Here is a 19,553-nt window from a genome sequence, read left to right as displayed (position 1 = left end):
AGTAGTGAACTGCAGTGATCCTTCATCTGTCCCCCTCGGCGCACAAATAGTAAAAAAAATCCACCAGCAAGCAGCCTCACTCACCTACCTCGTTCCTGCGACTATCCTGAAGCCCGAGCCTCCGATCCCCGCTCTGCAGTCAGCCGCATATTGCCGGTAACCCGGGTCCCGGCTTGATGACGTCATCAAGCCGGGACCCGGGTTACCGGCAATATGCGGCTGACTGCAGAGCGGAGAACAAAGGATCAGCTTCAGGACAGTCGCAGGAACGAGGTGAGGTGAGTGAGGCTGCTTGCTGGTGGATTTTTTTTTACGATTTCTGCATGGAGGAGGCTGCCTCATATGGGGGGGGGGGGGGGGGGTAGGATAAATAAAAGGGGGGGTTACATATTTGTTGGGGGGGGAATCTAATTGACTAAGGGGAGGGGGGATTTACTAATTTGGTGCATCTGGGCACCTGGGGGGGGGCAATAATCATATACTGGGGGCACATTTGGCTATAATGGGGGGCAGCACTAATCCTGGGGGTACATCTGGCCATAATGGGGTTAATCCTGATCTGGGGACACATATGGCTATAAAGAGGGGCACTATTCCTGGGGGTGCGTCTGTCAATCGCAGGGGACACGTGGCTATGCTAGAGGGGCTGATATTGGAGACACATCTGGCTATACTGGGGGAGGCAGTGATACTGGGGACACATCTGGATATCTATACTGGGGCGACTAACTGGCGCCACGGTTTTTATGTCAATCGCACTTTTTATTTCCAAACAGAAATTGGTCAAAATTGAGAAATAATGAATTTTTTGAAAATGTTCCCACTTTTCCCATTAAAATGCATAGAGATGAACATTTTACTTCCTACCAAATACCCCCCAATGAAAGCTTAGTTTGTCTTGAAAAAAAACCCGATACAGTATATAGATAATTTAAGTGGCACGAGTACAGATGAAGTTATTGCTGATTAAAAAGGGACACTGCATAAGCGTCAAAACTGCTCTGGTCAATAAGGGGAAAACAAGGTCTTTATGTGAAGTGGTTATAAGGGCTCTGCCTCTGACGCAGGAGACCAGGGTTCGAATCTCGGCTCTGCCTGTTCAGTAAGCCAGCACCTATTCAACAGGAGACCTTAGGCAAGTCATCCCAACACTGCTTCTGCCTATAGAGCGCGTCCTAGTGGCTGCAGCTCTGGCGCTTTGAGTCCGCCAGGAGAAAAGCGCAATATAAGTGTTTGTCTTTTTTGTCTATTCCTTTTCACAAACGGATCATCAGGGGGCTCTGCATGGCTGATATTGTTGTGAAACCCTCCCACAGTGCGATGTTAGGACCATGGTTCTCACATCACACTGTGGGAGCTTTGTTGCACTGTGAGAAATAACAGCTGTTTCCAACTGCCAAAAAAGCAAGCAGCAGCTACTTCCACTGACATCACCTGTCAGCAGTAAAAATGACACCATGTGATAAATGTCAGAATGTAAATCAGAGAGAGGAAAGATTTTACAATGAGCAAACACTGACTAAATCATTTATACATAATTATTGAAAAATGAAGCACTTTTTTTAATTACATTTTTTCACTGGAGTTCCTCTTTAATCCACTACTGTTATATGCTGAAAGAGACATCTATACTGAACTGTTGTATGCCCTGTAAAAGTTCCTAATCATGCTGGCTGAACTCAGTGCTGAATAATGTGGTCAGATCTGCAGCTCTTCCCATCCTCCTCACCCTCCAGTCTGATGAGTCATGCTGGGCTGCTGATCTCCAGGCTGCATTGCAGCTACAGCATAAGCACATTAGCAGTGTAACTTGACCTGGATCACAGAGATGTACTAGAAGCAGGGCCACCTTCAGGGCATCATGGGGGGGGGGGGGGGGGGGGGGGAGGAGACTCCTGTATAGGACCCAAGTGAATCTGGGGCACGGTGAACAGTGCCACAAATGGGCTGCAGCTGCAGTTTGTGTCTGTCTGTGAGTTAGTGATTAAAGAAAACCTGAGACAAATGGGAGAAAAGGATTTTTACTTATCTGGGGCTCCTTCCATCCCCCTGTAGTCAGTCAGCTCCCTCGATACCCTCCCGGTCCGATCCATTGTCCTCCTGTGAAATTTGCACGATCCAGCTGGGTAACGGGGCACTGCACATGCAAAGTTTCGAGCTGTACACCTCCTCCATTGTGCTCCCATAGCTGGAATCATTCTGCGCAAGTGCAGTCTTAGCAAACTGAGCGTAGGCAGAACCCTCCCAGCCATGTGAGCGCATGAAAAGCGGACACACAGATGTTAGTGCATTCAGGCCTTCAAAGATTGTGATTTGTCATCTGGGGGTAGAGGAGAGTGAGAGGGGGCCCAGTAGATTTGGCAAGTATGGGGCCCAAAAAATTCTGATGGCAGCCCTGACTAGAAGTGGAGGATCAGCACAAGAAGCAGAAAATCGGTATTCTTTAAAAGGCAGTCCGTGACGTCAGCTTTCACATTCTTTTCACTTCAGACTTTCTGTAAAGGGCACTCATCTCATTTTAGTTTTTTACAATGAACCTCCCATTAGGGGGGTTTGCCACGCAGTATGGCGTTAGAGGTCGGGGGTTAGAGAGAGCGCCAATGCTTGTCTATGGGGGGCTTCTCCTGTAGCCCACTGTCCATGTGGAATGCGTTATAACCATCCATAGTTGGCAGCACTTCAAGAAAAAACACCTGTGTAGTACCCTCCCTGCCGCAAAGCATGCTGGGAGATACATGCCCCAATGTATGCCGAGAGCTGTAGTCTGTGCAACTACCAGGAGAGAGATGTAGTGACATCTACACACTACAGCTCCCAGCATGCATTGCAGCATGCATCTGACGCCATTCAATGCACTGGCAGCATTCTCCAAAGATAGTATCTCTGAATTGCAGCTGCTTCAGACAGTGATGGCGCCCCCCCCTTCCCCCCCATAGGTATGCAAGGATGCGTCCCCGCCCCCAACGGGATACTGAACTACGAACGTGATGGGTGCTCACTGCCGATCATAGAACAAACGCAGCCATGAAAAAAAAAACAACAACAAAAAAAACTTAGGGCATAGTGAGGCAGCACAAACAGATGTTCTATAGCAAACTGCAAACACAAAGCCACCAATCAGACTTCACCCGTCACCAATCTGAATTCCACGTAACAATCGATTGTCCGTTGCATCATTATTATATTTTGCATAAACTTACGAATGACAAGACAAGACACAGAACATTTATATTGCACATTTCTCCTGGTGTACTCAAAGCGCCAGAGCTGCAGCCACTAGGGCGCGCTCTATGGGCAGTAGCAGTGTTAGGGAGTATTGCCCAAGGTCTCCTTACTGAATAGGTGCTGGCTTACTGATTAGGAAGAGCCAAGATTCAAACCCTGGTCTCCTGTGTCAGAGGCAGAGTGCTTAACTAGTACACTATCCAGTCACATGTAACCCACCATGTAAAGGTGCAGCTGCCACCATCATGGTTCCCCTAACCAGGCCCATTCCCAGCACCTTCCACTTACTCTCCTAATAGCTCTCCTGAATCCTTATCGATGAGGCGGAGGGAGGAGTCCAACGATGACGCCAAAAGACACTGCGAGTCCTGGCTGAAGCTCACACATGTAATGGGGCCTGCAAGAAAGATCGCTGATAATAGTCACACTGAACTGCAGAATGATATACCAAGGATCCACTATTATTGGATTTATATAGCAGTAACTTATTACGCGGCGCTGGACAATAAATAAACGTTACACACAGTGATAACGACACACAACACAATACAGGTAATGGGCAGTAAGACACACAATGCCAGATCATACATATATGGAGTGGTAGTGCCAGTAATATAAAGTTCACATTATTCTGTGAGCAGGATGCACAATCAGGTAGGATACTCAAGGAGGGAGGGCCCTGCCAAAGGCTTACCATCTAAAGGAAGGGGAGGGTGATGTGATAGGAACAGGGCTACATAGAGAGTTTTTCAGCAAAAAGAGGGCATCAGTGAGGCGGGGTAGGCCTTCTTGAAGAGGTGAGTTTTGAGGGCTTGTTTAAAGAGAACCCAGGGTGGGGTTCTAAGGATGGAATCAGCACACAGAGGCTGGGTCTGCCTATATTGCGCAGCCTCTGTTGCTATCTCAATCCCCCCTAAGTTCCCCCTGCGCTCTGCTATGCCCCCATAAATCACAGCCGCGCTATCGACACGCAGTGCGCCGCAGCGGGCTGTGTTTACCTATGTAGGGTCACTCTCGCCGCTCCCCCGCCTCCTGCATAGCTCTGGTCCCCGCCCGCGTCCCATCCCTCCCCGCTGATTGGAGGGAAGATACGCGGGTGGGGACCGGAGATATGCAGGAGGCGGGGGGGAGCGGCGAGAGTGACAGTACAGAGGTAAACATAGCCCGCTGCGTGTCGACAGCGCGGCTGTGATTTATGAAAGCATAGCAGAGCGCAGGGGGAACTTAGGGGGGATTGGGATAGCAACAGAGGCTGGGCTGTATAGGCAGATCCAGCCTCTGTGTGCTGATTTCATTCTTAGAAACCACCTCGGGATCTCTTTAAAGGTGCTGAAGGATGGGGAAAGTATGGGTAGTGGGAGAAAGTTCCACAGGATGGAGGCAGCTCTAGTAAAGTCTTGTAGTTGTGCATGGGAAAGCAAGATGCGTGGGGTGGTTAGGAGGAGGTCGTTGAAGTGAAGTGGGCAGCTAGATGCGTATTTGCTGAGCAGGTCAGAGATGTACATCGGGCAGGACTTAGATTTGTAGGTGAGACATAGGATATATACACTAGATAATCGTACAAGCTGTTAGTCGGTATTTCTCCTCTCTGGCTCTTAGGGAAATTGCTGATGTTGATGAAACTAGACAAAAGAAGCTGAAGACGTGCCTGACAATTCTGCTGCCCGGCGGATCAACTGTATACATATCACCATGGCAACAAGAACTTGAGCCCTACTGCCCAGTTTTCAAACATATTGTATGGCTCTCATGGAATTACATTTTAAAATATGTGGCATTAATGGCTCTCTCAGCCAAAAAGGTTCCTGGCCCCTGATCTATACACTGAAATAGTCAGACTGCACTGTATAATGGTATACTGAGTATCTATACACTGATAATGGTCATACTGCACTGTATAATCATATACCGAGTATCTATACACTGATAACAGTCACACTGCACTGTATAATGATATACTGAGTATTTATACACTGATAACGGTCACACTGCTCTGTATAATGATATACTGAGTATTTATACACTGATAATGGTCACACTGCACTGTATAATGGTATACTGAGTATCTATACACTGATAATGGTCACACTGCACTGTATAATGATATACTGAGTATCTATACACTGATAATGGTCACACTGCCATGTATAAGGATATACTGAGTATCTATACACTGATAATGGTCAGACTGCTCTGTATAATGGTATACTGAGTATCTATACACTGATAATGGTCACACTGCACTGTATAATGGTATACTGAGCATCTATACACTGATAATAGTCACACTGCACTGTATAATGGTATACCGAGTATCTATACACTGATAATAGTCAGACTGCATGATACAATAGAAGCGAGTACCAGCTCATTATGACAGACGCGTAGCTATGGGGGGGACGAGGGGTACAAATGCCCCGGGGCGCTGGGACTTGAGGGCGCTCATCAGCTGCTGCTGTGTGGAGAATCAATTAATACCCGATCCTCTATACGGACAGCCTCAGCCTGAGCCCAACAACAGCTACACGCTGCTTCCTCTTTCAACCCCCTCCCCTCTGTTGTGCTGCGTGATGATTGGGTCACGCTGGTGAGGGGAGGAAGTAGTAGAAGGGCGGCAGCAACATTTCAAGCAGCAGAAAGGAGCCAGCTATGGGGACCGGACGAGGATGGGTGAGGCTGGGGCTGCTGCTAGACTGAAGAGCTGTCAGTTCTCCTCTCCTCCTGCAGCCACACAGACTAGCCTGCTGTGCGTGTGAGACAGGCTCTGCACACCTCTCCCGGGAAGCCAGCATCAGCACACTGGACGCTTATCTCCCAAAGCCCTGACCCTGTGACTGGTGAGAGGACTCATGGGGAGGCATTATCAGGGCAGTAAATTGATTAATTATGTGTGACCTACGGTGTAAACATTGTCATTGTGTTCCTGTGTTCCTTTATATGCAATCTAATTGCACTATGTTTAATCTGCTTGCTGTTCGAGTTTGACTGTGTGTGTGTGTGTGTGTGTGTGTGTGTGTGTGTGTGTGCGTGCGTGCGTGCGTGCGTGCGTGCGTGCGTGCGTGCGTGCGTGTGTTAGTGTTTATATAGCGCCGGCCTCTTAAGCATAGCTGCACAGAGTATACCGTCACCTAACTGTCCCTAATGCTGGGCATACACGGCACGATAATGCGCCGGTATCGAGCCAGCGGCTTGATTCCTTGCTCGTCCCCGCCTGCGCTCCTTATCAGCCGCTCGATTGTCCGCCCACGGGGATCGAGCGGGAAATCTATTTGGCGGGTCATCGGACCTGTCGGATATTATCAATCGAGCCATCAGCGGCTCAATTGATAAGGACAGTCTCGAACCGTGTATGTTCAGCATAAGAGGTGCTCACAATCTAATCCCTACCATTGCCATATGTCTCTGTATGTATCGTCTAGTGTAGGGGCAATTTTATGCTGGGTACACACGATGCGATTTCCCGCTTGATCAGCGGGATCGATTATTTCAGACATGTTCATTCGCGTTTCGATCGATACAGCCATCGATTTTGCATGTTAAGTATGCAAAATCGACGGCTGTATCGATCGAAACCCAATCGAACATGTCGGAAATAATCGATCCCGCTGATCGAGCGGGAAATCGCATCGTGTGTACCCAGCATTAGGGGGAAGCCAATTAACTTATCTGTATGTTTTGGGAGGTGGGAGGAAATCAGAGTACCTGCATGAAACCCACACAGACATGGGGAGAACATACAAACTCCTTGCAGATGTTGATCTGGCTGGGATTCGAAGATGGGGGTCCAGCACTGCAAGGCGAGAGTGCTAACCACTCTGCCACCGTGCTGCCCTTATATATATCCTGCTTAAAGGGAACCTGAAGCAAGAAGTATATGGAGGCTGCCATATTTATTTACTTTTAAACAATACCAGTTGCCTGGCTGATCTATTTGGCTGCAGTAGTGTCTGAATCACACCAGAAACAAGCATGCAGCTAATCTTGTCAGATCATCTGACAATGTCAGAAACACATGATCTGCTGCATGCTTGTTCAGGGTCAATGGCTAAAAGTATTAGACACAGAGGATCAGCAGGACAGCCAAGAAACTGGTATTGCTTAATAGGAAATAAATATGGCAGCCTCCATATCCCCCTCGCTTCAGGTTCTCTTTAAAGGAGTCATCAGGCAAGTGAATAGAAAATAAGTGGTACTTACCGGGGGCTTCCTCCAGCCCCAAGCTCCCAGGACGTCCCTCGCCGCAGCTCTGCCCGCAGCCGTTCACCGCAGGTCCGTCCCGGTCCCCGGCGATGACGTCAGAGCGACTTCCAGGTCGCTCTGTACTGCACCTGCGCGAGCGGTGCTGTCAATCACCGCCACATGGGCCGGAGCGGGCTGCGCAGGCGCAGTACAGAGCGACCTGGAGGTCTCTCTGACGTCATCGCCGGGGACCGGGACGGACCTGCGGCGAACGGCTGCGGGCAGAGCTGCGGCGAGGGACGTCCTGGGAGCTTGGGGCTGGAGGAAGCCCCCGGTAAGTACCACTTATTTTCTATTAACTTGCCTGATGACTCCTTTAAGCTAAATACTCATAAGTACTCACCAGAGGAAGATGGATCCAGCGACGTCCCCCTTCACACGAGTGTTCAGCAATCCATCTTCTGGCGGCGGGTATGTGTAATGTTACACATCCAGTGTGAATGGGAATGGGAAGTCAAGCGATCGCGGTACTTTCCCCGGAGTCGTCGGGAATCTCAAAGATCTGATCCACTGTGACAGTCATGATGTTTTTAATGTATGACCAATCCTGATAAACAGTAGTAAACTCAGTCCTCAGTTCCCAATCATGTACCTGCATGACTATACAATGTATGACCTATCCTCATATAGTTATCTCAGTCCCTGGGTCCCAAAAATTTACAATATATGCCAAATACAGTACATTTCTGATATAGTAAACTACTTGGCCCCGTCCCTTGAAATTCACTATAAAGGGATTGTACTGTATATGGAGCCTGCTGTTGTGCAGATGGACAATGTACATTTAGCTCCACCCATGACCACACCCACAATCTGCATGACCATGCCCGCTTTACATGCCGCACAACCACCTGTGGGTGGAAGGGTGGGGGCTGGGGGCGCACTGAGATGGTCTTTGTCCCCGGGCGCCGAAAATCCTAGCTACGCCTCTGCATTATGAAGATGCACAAACACAGAGCCTGTGATGTAACAGCATGTGACTGTTCTCTGCATCAGACACACCAGATAATGAATGGCATTCACAGGAACTTACTGCCAACATAATCTGCGCACATCTCTCCCTTCCGGAGGTCATAGCGACGCAGGTGCCCATCTACAGAGCTGCAAAGACAAAGACAATAGGCTGTGAGTCCCTGGTGTGTGCAACACAATGGCATGAGCTGCTGGACTGCAGGAAATGCAACACAAACAACAGACTAGCAACTGGCAGAGACTGGCAACACAGCAGAGTGTTCTAATGAATTACACAGACACGAGGCAGTGTCTATGCGACATGGAGTCTGTCCCTCCCCCCACAGGGTGACACAGACAGGCGGAACTATGTGACATGGAATCTGTCCCTCCCACCACAGGGTGACACAGACAGGAGGAGCTATTTGACATGGAGTCTGTCCCTCCCATCACAGGGTGACACAGATAGGTGGAGCTATGTGACATGGGGTCTGTCCCTCCCACCACAGGGTGCCACAGACAGGAGGAGCTATGTGACATGGAGTCTGCCCCTCCCACCACAGGGTAATACAGACAGGCGGAGCTATGCGACATGGGGTCTGTCCCTCCCACCACAGGGTGACACAGATAGGTGGAGCTATGTGACATGGGGTCTGTCCCTCCCACCACAGGGTGCCACAGACAGGAGGAGCTATGTGACATGGAGTCTGCCCCTCCCACCACAGGGTAATACAGACAGGCGGAGCTATGCGACATGGGGTCTGTCCCTCCCACCACAGGGTGCCACAGACAGGAGGAGCTATGTGACATGGAGTCTGTCCCTCCCACCACAGGGTGACACAGACAGGAGGAGCTATGTGACATGGAGTCTGTCCCTCTCATCACAGGGTGACACAGATAGGTGGAGCTATGTGACATGGAGTCTGTCCCTCCCATCACAGGGTGACACAGACAGGAGGAGCTATGTGACATGGGGTCTGTCCCTCCCACCACAGGGTGCCACAGACAGGAGGAGCTATGTGACATGGAGTCTGCCCCTCCCACCACAGGGTGACACAGATAGGTGGAGCTATGTGACATGGAGTTTGTCCCTCCCATCACAGGGTGACACAGACAGGAGGAGCTATGTGACATGGAGTCTGCCCCTCCCACCACAGGGTAATACAGACAGGCGGAGCTATGTGACATGGAGTCTGCCCCTCCCACCACAGGGTAATACAGACAGGCGGAGCTATGTGACATGGGGTCTGTCCCTCCCACCACAGGGTGCCACAGACAGGAGGAGCTATGTGACATGGGGTCTGTCCCTCCCACCACAGGGTGACACAGACAGGAGGAGCTATGTGACATGGAGTCTGTCCCTCCCACCACAGGGTAATACAGACAGGCGGAGCTATGTGACATGGGGTCTGTCCCTCCCACCACAGGGTGACACAGACAGGAGGAGCTATGTGACATGGAGTCTGTCCCTCCCACCACAGGGTAATACAGACAGGCGGAGCTATGTGACATGGGGTCTGTCCCTCCCACCACAGGGTGACACAGACAGGAGGAGCTATGTGAGATGGAGTCTGTCCCTCCCACCGCAGGGCGACACAGACATGCGGAGCTATGTGACATGGGGTCTGTCCCTCCCACCACAGGGTGACACAGACAGGAGGAGCTATGTGACATGGAGTCTGTCCCTCCCACCACAGGGTAATACAGACAGGCGGAGCTATGTGACATGGGGTCTGTCCCTCCCACCACAGGGTGACACAGACAGGAGGAGCTATGTGAGATGGAGTCTGTCCCTCCCACCGCAGGGCGACACAGACAGGCGGAGCTATGTGACATGGGGTCTGTCCCTCCCACCACAGGGTGACACAGACAGGAGGAGCTATGTTCCCCTCTCACTGAAGGACATCGGGAGTCATGTGAGAAAGCATCACTTACCCAGCTAGAATCTCATGATCGGACACTTTGACACTGGAGATCCCATCTTTGGCTTCATCCATGATCTGTATGGCTTCTGGCTTACGAGAGCGACAGTCCCAGCATCTTATAGAAGAGTCTATAGAGCCTGAGAGGCCAAGAGAAGACATTACACCGCAGCAAGTAGGGCAAGGGGGAGTGGAAGACAAGGAATGAGAAATGACACACATCTGAGCTGTGCACCTATAAAGGGGGCGGGTAGATGTCATGATCATGGGAGTAACTATCGCCCCTGCGACCCCTGCCATCGCAGGCGGGCCCCTCCTCCTCCCTCTCCCCAACCACAAGTTCAGCCAATTAGCAAAAAAAAAACCCTCCCTGTTCGCTCACAAAAAAAAACAAAATAAAAAAAAAAAAAAACGTGCAGGAGCATGTGACTTTTCTTTCCCTGCTTCCATACGCTGCTTTACAGCAGAACACTCTCTGCTGCCATTCGCCAGCTTCCGATGATGTGACCTGCATGGGGTTAGGGAACAAGGGGACATCCTGCTATCATTTTTGCAGGGGGGCCCTATTAAAGTCCAGTTACACCCCTGGTCATGATCACTGGAAGGTGTTTACACTCACCTGATATGATCACTGTAGACTCCTCATTGAACTGCACACAATTCACTTTCTGCAATAGAGGAAATGCAGAGGACGATGGAGATCAGAATGAAGAACAGAAGGAAGGCATTGCCAGCTGTTGTAATAAAAGGAACCTGAAGTGAGAGGGATTTGGAGGCTGACATATTTATTTCCTTTTAAACAATACTGGTTGCCTGGCAGCCCTGCTGGTCTCTGGCTGCTGTACTGTCTGAGTCACACCCCTGGAACAAGTAAGCAGCTAAACCTGATCTGCTGCATGCTTGTTCAGGGTCTATGGCTGAAAGTATTAGAGGCAGAGGATCAGCAGGGCTGCCAGGCAACTGGTATTATTTAAAATTATGCAATTATGTCAGTATTCCTCTATATTTGCTCTCACTTCATGTGCCCTTGAGGCCTCATTCACACCTAAAACTGAAAACACAAGCGTTTTGCATTTTTGTGCGCTTTTCCCCCCTCTCGGCGCTCCACTGCGTGTTGCGTTTCGGGTAAAAATGCTTTTCTACGCGCTTTTCCAGAGCGTTTTATAATTCAGTCCCTGACGCAAGTCAGGAAGTGAACCGTTTGACCCAGAAAAGAATAAATACAATGTATTTATGCTAAAAGAAAGAAAAAAAAAAGCGCTCACGGAATTGCTGCACAAAGTGATTTTGTGAGTGTTTGCGGTTTTCCTATACCTTCCATTGATGCAAAATTGCCTCCAAAATGTTACAGGCAGCGCTTTGCTGATCTGATCAGAAACGAACCTCTCAGCTGTGAGCTCTCTCATAGGGAATCATTGCACAACCGTTTTTAGGGCGATTTTCAAAATAGTCTGCGCTTGAAAAAAAAAGGGCATAAATGACCCCAGTGTGAACGAGCCCTTAAAGCGGACCTGAACTCAGAACTTCCTCTCTGCTCTAAAAGATAAGCAACAGCATAATAACCTTTAAAGAAAAAAACATTTATTTGTTGCAGCCTGATTCAGGTAAGTAATTCACCCATGAGAGTGCTCTGTCCTCCTCAGAAATGCAGCTGTGGTAGATTTTTTCCAAGTTCTGCTGAGGCATCGCCCAGCCCCATCTGCATTGCCCCACATCTTGGCAGCCGTGGCCTAATTGATGGCTGGGGGGCTGGCGGAGGTCTCCGCAGAACAGGAATAATGACTCTCCTTATCAGGCTGCAACTGAAATTAAACCAACAGAAGTGTGCAACGCCCCCCACCACCTAGATAGAAACCGTAACCAAGAATTGAACTTTATCCCAATCAGTAGCTGATGCCCCCTTTCCCATGAGAAATCTATTCCTTTTCACAAACGGATCATCAGGGGGCTCTGTATGGCTGATATTGTGGTGAAACCCCTCCCACAGGAAACTGTCAGGACCATGGTCCTGACAGTTTCCTGTCTGTGGGCCTTGTTGCATTGTGGGAAATAACAGGTGTTTACAGCTGTTTCCAACTGCCAAACAAGCAAGCAGCAGCTACTTCCACTGACATCACCTGCCAGCAGTAAAAACATCGCCATGTGATAAATGATAGAATGTAAATCAGGGAGAGGAACGATTTTACAATGGGCAAACACTGACAATCATTTATACATAATTATTTTAAAAATGAAGCACTTTTTTATTACATTATTTTCACTGGAGTTCCTCTATAAATACACACCTTGAATACAAATCAGATGCAAACTTTGCACTAAACCCTAATCTAGATAAATTGAATGCAAAATAGAATGCAAAATTTGGCAAAGGTCTGCATGCAGAAACGTTGTGCTGTTTGTGGCTATGTTGCCACTAATAGATTAAGCTATAATTGCAAAATCTAGGTGAAGACCCAGCTTGCTAATTCCATTGACCATACACCTTTGCGGGATCCGGGGGTATGCTGGTTGACTCCCTGGTGTGTTCAAGGTAGGTGGTTTTGAGCTTCAGGGCCATCTTTTCTTTCTGTATAAAGCTTTCATAGCTGTTTCTGTGGCTCTTATGCTAAAAGGACGCGGGAAACTGTCAAAGCTCCCAAGAAAACTTACAACCATTCACTCTTTTTAGGAAGTTCACAGCAATGTCACAACTAAGAATAGAGATTGCCTGTTACAAAAAGGAAATAGATACAAAAGCTGCTTGGGCACTCACCCCAGCATGGCCACGAAATTTCCTGACCACAAGTCCTTGCGCCACATCCCAGAGAATCACGGTTTTGTCTGAACTGCAGGAACACAGCTGGCTGTTGTCACATGACCTGTAGGAAACACACACTGCAGTCATAACCATGCAATACAGAGTGGTCAGATGATCATTGTTGATTTATACTTTATACATATTTCATAGCGCTGCACAGATACTTTACAAACATGTTACATGTCCAAAAAGGTCAGTATAGATCAGGGGTGCAGAACTGTGGCCTGCACAGTAAAAACATTTGGTCCGCGAGGGCAAACGACAGTTTATATTGCAGCTGGCCCAGCACCAGAAGCCCCCCCCCCTCCCCCATGCAGCGTGATTCACCAGTCTATGCAGAGTAGCAGCACAGCAGTAGTCCTGCTTCTCCTACCTCCAATGATGTTCATCTAATACAACGGGCACTTGCTCTGCTGCCTGGTTCTCCACCCGCATTTTGTGTGTTTACACGTAACATGAGAATGAGATGGGCAGAGAGCGAGTGCACCATGTAAAGGATGGATATCGCTGGAGCCCTGAGGAGGTGGGAAAAGCATGACAGTGCCGCAACTCTGAATATACCGGTGCTGAGGGAGCACATGGCAGGGACCAGTAAACCACCAGGGAAGCCACACTGGGAGGGAGGAAAATGTGAGGGTGCCCCACCTATCAATTTTTTGTGCTGATCGACCTCTCCATGCGATAATTTTATTGAATAAGAAAATTGGTGCCGCAACATGGTCACCAATCTTTCGAACGATTTGCGTCCCAAAGGATCGATTGGGTATGGCAGAAAATCTCAGTCGCAAGGGCTCGATCGGGTGTGAGCCGGTGATGTGCCTTCCTCGTGGCCGTGGTAAGTGTTGAAGACTCACCTGTCACACCGGCGTGACTCTTCGGCTACTCCTGTGTCCGGCGTTACCACGAGCACCTGTAACACGTGACACCGGTGCACGTGGAGACGTCAGGACACGCTGTGGTACAGGAGCCTGCGGTGACGCCGGAGACAAGAGGCGGGCCAACAGACAGGTGAGGCTGGGCTATTTCATTGTAGCCTTTACACACCGCAAACAATCACTCCCAATTTCTGTAGCTGGAAATATGCAATTAAAGAGAACCCGAGGCTGCATATTGAAATCCTAATAGGACCCAGAGGCATGTCGTGTGCACAATGACATGCCTCTGTGTTGTTCTATCGCAGCAGCCAGCCCCCCATGGCTCTGCTGCCCCCCCCCCCTGAAAAGATCGCCAAGCTAGTGATAATCTGCATGTCGCTAGCCTGCTTTGTTTATGTGAGGCTGTCAGTCAGCCTTCTCTGCATCGCCCCCTCAATAAGATGCTCCCCTGCCATTAGCTTCCTCCAATAGGAAGCCAAGCCGCGACCCAGGAAGTACTGGGCCCACGACCCAGGAAGTACTCCTGGGTTGCGGCTTGGCTTCCTATTGGAGGAAGCTAACAGAGGCAGGGAGCGGCAGGGGAACATGTTATCCAGGGGGCGATGCAGAGGAGGCTGACTGACAGCCTCACATTAACAAAGCAGGCTAGCGACAAGCAGGTTATCACTAGCTTGGCGATCTTTTTTCGGGGGAAGGGAATTTAAAAAATAGGATTTAAAAAATAATAAATATATATAAAAAAAAAAGAATGCTGCACATTCCCTTAACCTAATGGTTTTAATGAATACACAGGTAGACTGAGAATTTCCAGCCATATATCAGAAAGTGCAACGCTGCACATCCCACGGATTAGACACAGGAGCCGCTTTTCCTGTCCGCAAAGCATTTAATCCCCTCGGATCGGCTTTACCGAGACACCGGTGTGAAGCTAAAAGGACATCGCAGATGGCTCTGTAAAGTGATACGCTAATAGAGACCGTCACAGGGAAAATACTGCTAATGACATACACACCAACACAAAATAAAGAATTATACTGGGCATCAGAAATGAGAGGAGTACAGGGTAAACGGAATATGCAAGAAGTTAAGAAAAATCGAGCCTCAGCTTACAGTCTGTTTTGTTAGTTATGCCATCTGGTGGTCAAACGCAGTAATACATCCACTCTAAAAACCAGTCTTGAGAGCTGCTGTTATACATGCAGAGGCAGAGGTTATTAGCAGCCACAGCCTAGTTTAAAGTGGACCTGAGCTCAGAACTTCTTCTCTGCTCTAATAACACAGATACGCAACAGCATAATAACCTTTCAAGTGTACTAGGGTACTCAGGCCGCCGCCCCCCCTCCACCCCAGAAGTTTAGCAACAATGTATTGTCGCTAATCAGATCGGGGCCGTGCAGCTCCTCTTCTGTGTACATGACCGTGCAATAGCCGACTGAGCTCGCCCGCGAATGTGCAGTAAGCCGGAGCCGCAAGCTTTGTGCTATTGTACATTAGCAGGCAGGTTCGCGAGGCTACAGGGAAGCTGTGCGGCCCCAATTCAGATGGGGGCCTTGCTCTGTGATCATCACATGTGATATTTAATTGTATTTAGTCACAGATGCTAAAAACTCTAAATACATACAGGGTGCATTTCTCTATTTTCCTTGTGTCCCGATTCCTGTGCAAGAGTTAAGGTCCACTTTAATCCAGCATTTGTACGGGTCTTTAGTCTGGATACAATGGGGAATTGTCAGTATTGCTTCTCTGATATGTATATAGGTGTAGGAAACATCTGTATTATCTGGCAAAATCTCAAAACCGACAAAGAAAGTTTTGGCAGGACAAGGAAATATCAATGTTTTTGGCAGGAAATGTTCGCATTTGATTTTGGTTTGTTGCAAGTTTAATTTGATGATTTTATCGAAGTGGAAATTGATGTGTGTGTATATAAAGATTCATTTTTATCTCTTTTGATTCTTAAAATGATCATATAAAACAGAAAATGGAAAAACAAAGTGTGCAGCCACCATAGCCCCTTCAGAATCACCGATTCAGAACGTGTAAGAACCTGTGGTGTTCCGACTCCACTGACTGCAGGTTTTTTTGTCGGCATACCTCATACGCTACTGAACACAAGACACCAGCAGGAAATGTAGGCAGCTGACAGTGATGGAACAGGTAGATATTGGCAGTGCTCCTAGCAGGAGGAGGTGACAGCGCTTCCCAAGGCAGGCTCCATACTACTCTCACTTGAAACCTTGGGTATTATAATCCTGATTCCGACTTCCCCCTTCAGTAAGTACCGGCCTCCCTTCCCACCTCACTAAAATGACTTTGGCAGGGCCTTATAGTCTATTTCAGGTCTCAGAGGTCACAAACTGCAATTCAGTCAAATATTAGGACATAGTTTTTGTAAATGAATCCTACAATTGTTGTCTGCAAAGTGCTCCAGCCCTCACCTCTGACTGCTGAAAGAGCAGGTCAGAGTTCCTTCTGCCCCCTCTATATTTTGGCATCATTTACTTGCAAATATAGACTATTTTACTAGTTATGGATGCACGCAATTTAAACCTAAACTGTTATCTCTGTCAGGGCATAGATTTTAATGACCCAGCTTCATGCGCTCCCGCTGTGATTGCACGACTGCCCCCGCTACACTTAGCTGTCCGATGACGGCTGAGCTCTACGCGCTGGACAAGAGCCAGTTTCATTGGCTCCTGACCCTGTGAGCCTATCACAGCGGTCAGTGAAGACGTATTAAAAAAGGTTCTGGATGTCCACTGATATTGTATGAGTGCCCGCCACATCAACCTTGAGGCTGCCCTAGGGCACCCCACAGAAATAGTGTCTCTGGAGCCCTTCTCTCTCTCTGTATTGTATCCAGACTATCCCTCTTTCTTTTCTTCAGCCATCTTCTCTATGTTCTTCTTCCTCTTTCTTGCCTCGTCTTTATTCTCAAACGGTACACTTGCTAATAGACAGAACTTCTTACTGCACCCGGACCTTAGTAGGATGTAGTGGTGAGAAGGATGCCCAGGTGTATGTTCCCTATGGGCCCTGGGGATCTTAGGTATATCAACCACAGTGGTGGTAGCAAAAAGTTGCTGGTCTGGCTTCTCTACACATAGGGACAGCTATGTGTCTCCTTTACACTCAAGCATGATTCTACGATATATAATCTTTCTTATGCTCTTTAATTTGCCTATGTTCTACTACTTGACAACGATGTGTACCTGTGTCTCCCACATTGTAACTGCACTGTTTTTATGGGTGGCACTGGCTAGCCCCCAAGTCCATTGTTTTTTGTTTTTTTTTACCATGAGGTCTATATGTAAACAATGTGCTGTTTATGTATGATACAATCTCTGTTCTTTGGAAAATTGGAATAGTACTAAATAAAGGTTCTGGTGTTTAAAGGAGTACTGTAGGTGGTAGGGGAAAAAAAAAGAATTGAACTTACCTGGGGCTTCTAACGGGTCCCCCGCAGACGTCCCGTGCCCACGCAGCCAGTCACTGATGCCCCGGTCCCCGCCGCCGGTTCACTTCCGGAATTTCCGACTTTAAAGTTGGAAAACCACTGCACCTGCGCAGCCGCGTCCTCACTACTGCTGACGTCACCAGGAGCGTTGAACTGGGACACCAGCCAGCCATAGGTCCACGCAGCTTAAACAGGTTAAAAAGCCATTCAACTGCGCAGCAACGCTTATGGACTAAAGTCACCTTTCGTGACTACTGAAAAACCAGAGCAGCCGCTACAAAGACTGACCTACGGTGGTGGTGAGATCAAACCTTCATAATACTGCTTATGCCAAATTTAGGAATATGACCAGGACAGACACTAACACGAACTACTAATCCATATGCAGCTGCTATGCGTGCAATTACTTGCTAATCGTATGGGATAAAGTGGACTGTGCTTATCCAAATATATACTATATCTAATCCTATTGAAGTATTCCTTGCTGAGGTGGTACCCCCTATATTCGAGATGTTAGTCTAGGCTGAGTGTGTGGTGTGTATGCGAAGAGTGAATGCAATTATTGGCCGGCCAGTTATGCTGCTAAAATAGGCTCTGCTATGTTTTTAATTGTCTTTTATCATGAATTTTGCAATTCATACATTTTTCATCCAAAAATGAATACACGTTATACCAATTATCGATGATTTGTTTATGCAGTTTGTAGAACTGGTTGTGTAGATGGCTGCATGATTGAGATGTACTTATTTAAAGTAAGAAATGGTAACTCTAATGGTGACTCTGTACTTAAAGCGGATCTGAGATGAAAAACGAACTATAACAAGTAACTTGTCTATATATATCTCATCTAAAGTTTAGATAGTTTACACAGCAAATCTAGCTGCAAACAGATTTATTAGAAAATGATTAATTCTTCCTGTGATACAGTGACAGCAGCCATGTTGTTTGTAAACATTACACAGAGGCAGGCTTATCTGCACCATTAGCACTCAGACTGTGAAAAAAACCTAATCCCCCCTCCTCCCTCTGAAATCAATGGCTAGTAACACCTCCTCCTCCCCCTGCCCAGACTGAGCTCCCATGAGCCCTTGCTACTGCCAAGGCTCTCTTAAAACCTGTGGGAGTGGTTTATTTAGTTTATAGGGAATTAGAGTATTAAAACAAAAAAGTATTTGGCTTGAGGAATGCCCTATAAACAATAGGAAAGGAACACAGTTATGCAAGGAGTAAAAGTTCACCTCGGATCCACTTTAAGGTGATAACTTCCAGCACAATAGATCTAGCAAGGATAATACCTTGCATTCTTTGCACATACTTATGAATGAGCAGTACGGCTGCACTCGTGCATGAGAAGGTGCCCAGCCGTGTACTTCCAGAGGGCCCTGGGCTGCAGGGGTGCTCTGTAGGGGGACGTGCAAAACCTCTGGAGGATCCGGAGGCTTCCCTCTTCTTAGGTAAGTATCTATTTTATTTTTTTAGCATCCCTGCTGTTATGATTATTTACAGATTTTAGGGTCTAAAAGCCGTGCATTTTTTGGCAGGCTTTTAGACCTTAAAACCGTGAAATAATCAGGGTCTATGGCTAAGAGTATTAGAGGCAGAGGATCAGCAGGATAGCCAGGCAACCGGTATGGTTTAAAAAGAAATAACCAGGTCAGCCTCCATATCCCTCTCACCTCGGGTGCCCTTTAAGACTCAGAGGACCCCCAACAGTACATGCATTCCTGAGTTGCGAAAACAGCAGTGAGTCTCAGATCGTCACTCTTATAAAGGGGCCCCTAATTGTCTCCGTGGTGTCTGGACTTACAGTGAGGTAAAGTCCTTCTGATATCTCAGCCCAAAATGTCACCAATTTTTTGATTGTCATCATAAAAATCGAATTTCAACAGCAACTGGTCTGAGTGTATTAAGTGATAAAGATGCTAATCCTGAATTCAAAACTTTTTCTGCTGTTATGGTTTGGAGTTATCACATACCTTAGGAGCACTGGCCTTTAATGGCCATTGCCATTCAGTTGCATGCTGGGGGTTCTTTTGATCTAGAATATATTCCTCCTCTTCCCTTTATTTCCCTGCCTAGCTGAAACA

General features: G+C 47.9%; 1 protein-coding gene across 2 annotated transcripts in view; it reads right to left on the bottom strand.

Annotated features, from left to right (window-relative positions):
* Positions 1-19,553, bottom strand: part of WDR83 (WD repeat domain 83) — a 39,954-nt gene that overhangs the window by 9,933 nt on the left and 10,468 nt on the right. For both annotated transcript variants that reach the window (XM_068274212.1, XM_068274213.1), the window contains exons 4-8: positions 13,090-13,195; positions 10,957-11,005; positions 10,351-10,477; positions 8,498-8,565; positions 3,514-3,622 (exon numbers count right to left, since the gene is read on the bottom strand). In XM_068274212.1, coding sequence (XP_068130313.1) covers positions 3,514-3,622; positions 8,498-8,565; positions 10,351-10,477; positions 10,957-11,005; positions 13,090-13,195 — 459 coding nt within the window. The remainder of the gene's footprint in view (positions 1-3,513; positions 3,623-8,497; positions 8,566-10,350; positions 10,478-10,956; positions 11,006-13,089; positions 13,196-19,553) is intronic.

Source organism: Hyperolius riggenbachi, chromosome 3 (assembly GCF_040937935.1).
Source record: "Hyperolius riggenbachi isolate aHypRig1 chromosome 3, aHypRig1.pri, whole genome shotgun sequence".
NCBI classification, from domain to species: domain Eukaryota; kingdom Metazoa; phylum Chordata; class Amphibia; order Anura; family Hyperoliidae; genus Hyperolius; species Hyperolius riggenbachi.
The sequence above is the reverse complement of the archived record's forward strand: the minus strand, read 5'-3'. Positions and strand labels throughout refer to the sequence as shown.